General features: G+C 35.9%; 1 protein-coding gene across 1 annotated transcript; it reads left to right on the plus strand.

Annotated features, from left to right (window-relative positions):
* The first annotated feature begins 1,539 nt into the window (after nucleotides 1-1,539).
* Nucleotides 1,540-5,126, plus strand: LOC132179785 (probable aquaporin NIP-type). The gene is made up of 5 exons (XM_059592556.1): nucleotides 1,540-1,650; nucleotides 2,299-2,520; nucleotides 2,699-2,896; nucleotides 4,765-4,826; nucleotides 4,916-5,126. The coding sequence occupies exons 1-5, from the start codon at nucleotides 1,540-1,542 to the stop codon at nucleotides 5,124-5,126; spliced, it is 804 nt and encodes a 267-aa protein (XP_059448539.1).
* Nucleotides 5,127-9,114: the final 3,988 nt, after the last annotated feature.

A 9,114-nucleotide genomic window follows, 5' to 3' on the forward strand; every position in this document is an offset into this window, starting at 1 on the left:
CGTCTATTATTTGAAGTTCTTTTTTTTCAGTCAAAATTAAAAATTTTTGCATTTAGCCCCATAGAAGAGGCCTAAGTTTCAATCATAGCCAACGTCATCAAAATAACTTGACAACCACGTCAGACCTTTTATGGATTGGGCATGGGCTCAATTAGACATCTTTAGGTCTAAGCTTGAGTTGCTCTAAATGGATAATGTCAATTTAAGCCTTAAAGAATGCCCACAAAACCACTTATTGCCCTGATTAGGCAATACATAATTAGTGAATGCATTTCAGCAAGATAAAATAATAAACAAAAAATAATAATTTGATATGATTATTATAAAAATAAAATAACAAAGGAATATTAACCATATCACTAATCATTTACTAATTACACTTATAGTTAAAGAGAGAGTCTAACTTTGAGTAAGCAAAAATTAATTTAAGCAAGATCCAATTCTAGTCTTATTTTTTCGTTTCACACTTAGGCTTTGTTTATTACGGCATAAAAAAATTTGTCAGAAAGTATTTTTAATAAAAAAAATGATTTCATAAGAAATATTTTTTGGAGTTTGGCTTTTACGAAAAACAGCTGACGACTTCTGGCAACTTTGGGCAAAGGTTTGGCGAATTCTGGCAGTAGTTAAATGGTTTGAAAATGATAACTCAAACTCGGAAAATAGTTTATGAAATTTCAAAACAAAAACTATTTTCTAGAAAAAAAAAATGGTCAAACCGAAAATATTTTCGGTCACACATCAAAAACCGAAAAAATGCAGAAAATATTTTTCAAAAATCTATGCAAGCCTGATCCTACTCCTTCACCACATGAATTAAAAAACCTAGGATATTCAACTCCCAACTTTCCACTTTCTCTTTGGAGCAATAAGGTGCTAGACATCCTTCAAAAAAAAAAAATAATAAGGCGCTAGACGTTTGTTTGAATTGAATTTTTATGTTGATTTGCTTGTATTTGGTTATGTTTTTTTCTAATTTTTTTCAGTAATTTGTTTCTTCTGTTGCACTTAAAAATTAAATTAAAAACTTAAGATCAACCCCAATATAATTTTTCTATTGTCTAACGAGATCCTATAGTGCTGCCAATTGCTAAGCCAAAGGTGGGGTTCCGTTTATTTAGTGGGAGATTAGCGGTAGAAAAAAAAAAGGCTAAGGCCCTACAAATGCGCCTAATCTTTGTGGAGAGAAGCCCTGGTGGGTCAAAGGCTTGTGCACACTCTATGTTTGGCATTTTGTCACCATCATTATTTTGGCTCAATATCGCACACGCAATGAGAGTGTTTATAGAGTAGAAAAGGCAAAATAAGAAAAATATATATATAGTAGTTATTTTAGTTTAAGGCCTAGATTGGATAAGAAAGTAGAAGCACACACCTCCGTAAACAACTCCCAAAACTAGGAAAACCATAAATTTGTCATTTTTGTTAACATTTAAATTTCCTTCCATGCGCCGAAATCCAGTTAAGTTCTATCACACAAGAGAAGAACGGATTTTTGTGCTAGTTTGAGACCATCTTGCTAATTTTATTAGGCGGATAATGTCTTCACAAGATATCACAAAGGTTGAAGTAGAGGACGACTCTTCTTTAAACACTAATGGAAATTCGGGAGTGTGCAATTCATCTGAGATGGTTCAGCTCGTTCAGAAGGTAAGCAAATTATTCAGAACATAAAATAGTTTATTGAAATTGAGTAAATTGTTTGAGTCAAGGTTCAAACTCAGGACTTCTCGCTCTGATACTACGTTAAATAACTATTTATTCTAAAAGTTTAAGCTTATAGAAATAGATAAATTTAATCATTTAATCAATACTTTAACAATATTGTTAGGGGCAATTAGATTCTCTCCCCATAAACTACAACGCATTGTCACTTTGCCCCCATGAATTGACAACCCTACTACTCGACTCCATCAAACTACCATTTTGTGCTCATAACCCCATTCCGTTAGTTAAAGGCATTAACTCAAACGGTCAAAGTGGCAATGCGTTGTAGTTCATGCGGGCAAAGTGACAATGCGTTGTAGATTAAAGGGGCAAAATGACAATGCATTGTAGTTCATGGGGGCAAAGTGACAGGTTGACCATCTGAGTTCATACCTTTGACTGACCGAAGGGCACAAAATGGTAGTTTGATGGGTCGGGCAATAGGGTTGTCAGTTCATGGGGGCAAAGTGACAATGCATTGTAGTTGATGAGGGAAAAGGTAATTACCCCATATTGTTAAAATCATCCAATTACATAATCATATGATTCTCATCTCCTCACTATCAAATTTCCATTTTTTTTTCTTTTCAGGTAATAGCTGAAGTCATTGGGACGTACTTCTTAATTTTTGCTGGATGTGGGTCGGTCGCGGTCAATAAGATATATGGTTCAGTATCATTTCCCGGAATTTGTATAGTATGGGGTTTGATTGTCATGGTCATGATTTATTCTGTTGGTCATATCTCCGGCGCCCACTTTAATCCGGCAGTCACTATCACTTTTGCAATCTTTCGACGATTCCCTCTCAAACAGGTATATATATATATATATATTACTAAAACTAATTTGTTTTTAATTTGCATACAATAAGACTTCTTTACATGCAATCAAAACAATAATTGATAACTTTAAAACATTATTATCGCAATTAAAATTGTCAGGTAACAATGATTTTATATGACTAAAAAATTTTGAGTTTTCCTCTTTGCAGGTGCCTCTATACATCGGGGCGCAAATGATAGGATCAATTCTTGCTAGTGCCACGTTATGTGCTGTTTTTCCTATAGATAAAAAATCTTTCTTTGGAACAACACCAGTTGGATCCAATTTTCAATCTCTCATTATTGAGATCATCATCTCATTTCTTTTGATGTTTGTTATTTGCGGCGTTGCCACTGACAATAGAGCGGTTAGTAACTCTTAACCACAATTGCTTGTTTATTGTGTTTAATTGATTACATATATATCTTTCAAATTTTATCGCAATACAAAAATTTTCACATTTAATGGCATTTGAATAGTGATGTATTTAGAAAATGTCACTAAATTGTGACTTTCTATTCATAAAATAGTGGCGTTTGAATATTGTTACTATTCACGTGTCACTATTCACATGTAAATAGTAACCACTATTCACAAGTCACGAAGAGTTACTATTCATATGTCACTAATTGCGTGCAATTAGTGATGTGTGAATAGTAAAACATATCAAAATTTAAAAATATTGGCGTCCAAAATTTGTGTTTAAAACAACCACCCACACCCAAAAGCTTCAAAAAAATTTCTCTTTCACCCACACATATAAATCTTCTTTAAAAAATAAAATAAAATAAAAAACACACGTGGCTGCCGATTCCATGCTGGCAGCCATACATGGGGAAGGGGTGGCCTGCGAGCCACCCCAGAGGTGGTCGGCGCCACCTTCGGCCACCCCAAGGAGGGGTGGGGGTGGCCTTTGGGCCTAGGGGTGTAAACGAGCCGAGCTTGAGCGAGCTTCCCTTGTTCAGGCTTGGCTCGTTTAAATTTTACTCAAGCTCAAGCTCGAGTCGAGCTCAATGGTGAGCCAAAAAAATCGAGCTCAAGCTAATAATAATTCGAGCCGAGCCAGCTCGCGAGCTGGCTCTTATATTTAATGTTTTTGTTTAAAAAAAAAAAAAAATTAACTTCAAGTACTCTTAAACGGCTTAAGAAGTTAGTTTGCATATGAGTATTTGCTTAACCTGGCTAGTCGAGTATGGAGCCTGAGTCAATACAGCAAGGCATTTGGTTTCAAAGAGAGAGAATATGCATCATTTTATAGATAAGTAAACTTGGAGATTAATGTTTTCTTAACAATGTGGGACAAGTTAACAGGTTGCATTCAGACTGCATTGGGACAACGCTCCCTACAAAAAAACTATTTTTTCAATGTCTCTCTCTCAATCCCCATCACCAGTCACAACGCATCTTCTACTTGAACTCTCATTTTCCACTCTCTCACTCTCGCTCATCAAACAGGTAGTGATAGTGTTTGGATCTGTATAATTCTTCAATAGTTTATGCCTTTTGCAATCTCCCTCAATAGTTTCTGCTTGATTCTTCTTCCTTTCGTTTGGGTCTGCTCTAATTGAATTGAGGTCTTTTTAATGATTGCTCTCTCTCTCTCTTTGATCACGAAGGGTTTAGAAATTTTCATTCTCTAACGCTTAAATATAAATGCAATTTTAAGATTTTAATAATTATGAGATTTATAATTAATTATGTATTACTTACACACACACACACACACACACACACACGAGCTTATACGAGCTTGCTCACGAGCCTAGCCGAGTCGAGCCGAGCTTGCTTAGTTTAATATTCGAGCTAGGATTTGTGTTCATGAAGCGCTTTATTTAATATTCGAGTCGAGCACGAGCCGAGCCCGAGCTTGCTCGCGAGACGCTTCGCTCACTTAATAGCCCTATAATTGGGCCACACCCCAAATGTCCCTGAGGATGCCCCGAAAGGCCACCCCCCCAGCCTCAAGGGTGGCCACCAACCATCTCCCAAGCAGGTGGTGAGAGATAGAGGGTGTGTGTGTGGGTCATCCCACTTACTTGCGCCGACTTTGGCCAAATGAACGTGAGTAGGGTGATCCACCTACCCACGCGCTCTAGGAGGATATTGCTTATGTATACGACCATTAAATTTTATTTTTTCTTTGATTTTTTTAACATGAGGTGTAAACATTACTTAAGGTTTACGCATTTTCATAATTTTATTTGGTAAATTAAGTTGAAAAAGCTCCCCCTACAGATTGGAGAATTGGCAGGAATTGCTGTGGGGATGACAATAACCTTAAATGTCTTTGTTGCCGGGTAATTTGCCTACTTCAAGCCATATATATAGCTGGCATTTCAACTAAAATTGAAAAATTATTAATGTTGGTTTCCTTATTATATTCCAGGCCAGTGAGTGGAGCATCTATGAACCCTGCTAGGAGCATTGGGCCTGCCATTCTCATGCACATATACAAGGGACTTTGGGTTTACATACTTGGGCCCCTCGTAGGGACTATATTTGGTGGTTTTGCCTATAATATGATTAGATTCACTGACAAACCACTCCGAGAGTTAACCAAGAGTGGATCTTTTCTTAAAAGCATGTCCAAAAAATAGCATTTAGAAGTTGGCCTCCATTTTCATAACTTTCGTTTAGCCTAGTCCTTACACCTTTCACATGGTGCTTCTGGCCTTTTTTTTTTTTTTTTTTTTTTTTTCCTTCTTTTAACAATGTTTTTTTCTTTATTCATTTCATAAAAATAGAGCATGTTGCTGATACAAAATAATATCATAGATATAATGATAAATTTTTTCCATCCAAATTTGATCTATGCTTTGTTTAACTCCTTGAATGTCACCATCCCAATCAGTTTCCAAATGTGTAGCATATTCCGGAGAGTCATGTCTCTAGTCACTGCTCGGTCCCTCATAACTTTCTTAAGTAAACAATGATTTCCTGGCTTTTCCATCTCTGCTATAAGTGCATTCCCAAACGCAATACCTTTTGCCGCCTTTACCATCTATGACAATTCTTCCATATGCCTGATAATTCCTATGCTATAGATAAGTGATTTTGGTAATTCCTCTGCTATAGATAAGTGATTTACTTCCAAAAAAGAATTAGAGACAATACAAAAGACAGACCGTAAATCTAAGATCGTTACTCTTAAGGTTTCGTGTAAACAAACTCTTAGAAAATGACTAAAGGAAATCGAAATCCAAAAAAAAAAAAAAAAAAGAGAAGACAAACAGGAATTACTGCAGAGCCTGAGCATCAGCAAACTCACTACTGTATTATTCAAAAAATAAAAAATAAAAGAATCAGAGAGAAAACAAAAGACAGACCGGAGATCTAAGATCGTTACTCTTAAGGTTTCTTGTAAACAAACTCTTAGAAAACGACTAAATGAAATCGAAACCCAAAAAAAAAGGGAAGAAAAAAAAACTTTACTTCATAGATTGCTGCAAAAAGTAAATCTAGAGAAAAGACAAACACAAACTACTGCATAGCCCGAGCATCAGCAAACTCACTACTATATTATTCCAAAAAAAAAAAAAAAAAAAAAAAGGAGTTCGGGATGGAAGGAAGAAACAAACTCTTAGAATAGTTCTCTAGCGGCTAGGCTTGTCACTTATATTAGGTTACAGGAGGAAAACATAAAAAATAATGTTTTATTTAATTGATAAATTGTAGGTTTCAATTTTTTTAATTTGCCTCATGTACATATAATTCTACCCACATTTTGTAAGACCCAATTTTATGCCCTTTTCCTTTGTATTTGCTACCATCTCTAAAGCAAATGATAGGAGGTTGCAATTGGTTTATCTCTGTATGTATGCTTACTTCCCTCACTCTTTCTTTCTAAAAGATAACAATTCACTACTTTTCGACATTACAGTTGCACGGGGCTGCATATTGATTCCTCGCATTTTTTGTCATATTTTAACGAAATCATTTTTGTGAAGAATGATTTCCTTGAAAATATTTTTTGGTGTTTTGTTGGTATGCAAAATGAGTGATTGTGAAAAACGGCCGGTGACTCTCGGCAATCTCCAAGTTCGGAGTTTTGAAAATAAGAAACTCAAACTCAAAATATAGTTTTTAATTTTAAAAAAGAAAAACCATTTTATGAAAATTAAAGAAACTTTTTTGAGTCAAATAAAAAATGTTTTGGGTTTAACTATTATTTTCTATTTCACCTCACTTACTAAAACTAAAACAAAAATCTATGCAAGCCTAATCCTTTTCCTTCACCACATGACTTAAAAACCTAGGATCAACTCTCAAATAAATTTTTGGGAAAACTTCACTTAAATCTCTCAAACTTTCATTGCTTTTACAATCACTCGCCTAAAGTTCAAAAAATCTCAATTTATTGTATCAAACTTTAAAATGTTTGCAATGTCATTAGGAATTCCCAAAATACTCCTTTTAAAAAAATATTAAATTAAAGTAATTTTGTAATTTGAAAGGAATATAAAGGTAATTTCACCTCATTGTTGTCTGATTTAACTACAAACCTTAGTAAGAGAGATGACATTGCAAACTTTTTAAAGTTTAATTCAAGCTCCGTTTGTTTCAACATAAAATAATTTTTTTTTAAATAGTTTTCCTATTTTCTGTTGTTTGGTTCGGCGTAAAATAATAGTCAACGCAAAATATTTTTCATTTGACCGAAAATTCTTCTTTAATTTTCGAAAAATAGTTTCCATTTTTGAAAATTGTAAACTACTTTTTAAGTTTAAGTATCTCATTCTCAAATCGATAGACCCAGTAAAAAATCGTTGAAACTCGCCTGGCCTTGACCGGGACCCGCCCAAGAATTGATCGGGATTTGCCCAGGACTCGCCCAGGACCCGACCAGGACTCGCCTGGGACCCAACAGGGATCCCGTAGGGACTTGATCGAGACCCGACCGAGACTTGACCGAGACTCGCCCAAGACCCAATCGGACCTGTCTGAGACCCCCTCGGGAACTGTCCGAGACCCCGCTGGGACTTGACTAGGACCCACCCGAGACCTATCCAATACCCCGTCAGGACCAACCCAAGACCTGTTTGAGACCCCATTGGGACCCGCCTGAGACTCGACCAAGACACACTTTGGACCAGCTTGGGACGTGTCTGAAACCTTGCCAAGACCCACCTGGGACCCCACCGAGACCTGACTAAGACCCAAGCGAGTCTTACCTAGGACCTGTTTGGGACTCAACCTAGACCCACTTGAGACTCGACCGAGATCCCGCTAGGACCCACTCGAGATATCTCGGACATGTCCTGGTGAAGTCCCGAGCAAGGTCTCATACAAGTCCCAGGAATGTCCGAGGTGAATCTTGGGCGGGTCTCGGCGAGACTCGGTTACAACACCTCCAAGACCTAGTTGGGACATTTTCGTAATTTATAGTTTAATATGATTGAATAAAATATATATATATATATATATTATTCGTAAGAGCAAGTCTCCTTGGTCTTGTGCTGCCTTTTATGTTATGAAAAATGCTGAAATCGAAAGGGGAACTCCTAGATAAGTAGTTAATTACAAACCACTCAATAACGTGCTAGAATGGATCAGGCACCCCATCCCTAATAAGAAGTACTTAGTTAGTCGCATTAGTAAGACTCTAGTCTTTTCTAAGTTCGATATGAAGTCAGGGTTTTGGCATATCCAGATTAATGATAAGGATAGGTATAACCTTTTGGGCATTATGAGTGGAATGTCATGCCTTTCGGTCTGAAGAATGCTCCTAGTGAATTCCAAAACATTATGAACGATATTTTGAATCCCTTCAGTCATTTTATCATCGTTTACATTGATGATGTTTTGATTTATTCAAAATCTATTGATGAACATTGGAAACATTTGAATTCGTTTCTAGAAACAGTCAAACACAATGGACTTGTTGTCTCTGCTAAAAAGATCAAGCTTTTCCAAACCAAAATTAGATTCCTTGGTTTTGACATTTCTGAAAGTCAGATTAGACCCATTGATAGAACTATTCAATTCGCCGATAAATTTCATGATGTTATCATTGATAAAACCCAGCTCCATAGATTCTTAGTTCTTTAAATTACATTGCGGGTTTCTACAAAGACTTGAGAAAACAATGCAAGCATTTGTTTGACCGTTTACTAAATCCTCCTCCTCCTTGGACTAGTATTCACACTTCACTCGTCAGAGAGATTAAAACTCATGTTAAGACCCTACCCTGCTTAGGTATTCCCTCCGATAATGCTTTCAAAATCGTTGAAACTGATGCTTCTGAAATTGGCTTCGGAGACATTCTTAAACAAGTTGTTTCTCCAGGATCTCCTGAACAAATTGTTCGATTCCATTCGGATTCTGGAACAATACGCAAGCTAATTATAGTACTATTAAGAAAGAAATTATTTCTATCATTTTATGCATTACTAAATTTCAATCTGATTTGTTAAATCAAAAGTTTTTATTGCACATTGATTGTAAATCTGCTAAATACATTACGAAAAAAAGATGTTGAAAACATTGCATCAAAACAAATTTTTGCCAGATGGCAAGCGGTTTAAGCATTTTTTATTTTGATATTGAATACATTAAAGGTTCCAATAACTCTATTCTAGATTTTCT

The sequence above is a fragment of the Corylus avellana genome, chromosome ca4, assembly GCF_901000735.1.
Source record: "Corylus avellana chromosome ca4, CavTom2PMs-1.0".
NCBI classification, from domain to species: domain Eukaryota; kingdom Viridiplantae; phylum Streptophyta; class Magnoliopsida; order Fagales; family Betulaceae; genus Corylus; species Corylus avellana.

Coding starts and splice junctions, on each gene's coding strand:
- LOC132179785 (XM_059592556.1), top strand. CDS start 1,540: ATGTCTTCACAAGATATCACAAAGGTTGAAGTAGAGGACGACTCTTCT. Junction 2,897..4,764: donor TTGCCACTGACAATAGAGCG/GTTAGTAACTCT, acceptor CTCCCCCTACAG/ATTGGAGAATTGGCAGGAAT. Junction 4,827..4,915: donor TTAAATGTCTTTGTTGCCGG/GTAATTTGCCTA, acceptor ATTATATTCCAG/GCCAGTGAGTGGAGCATCTA.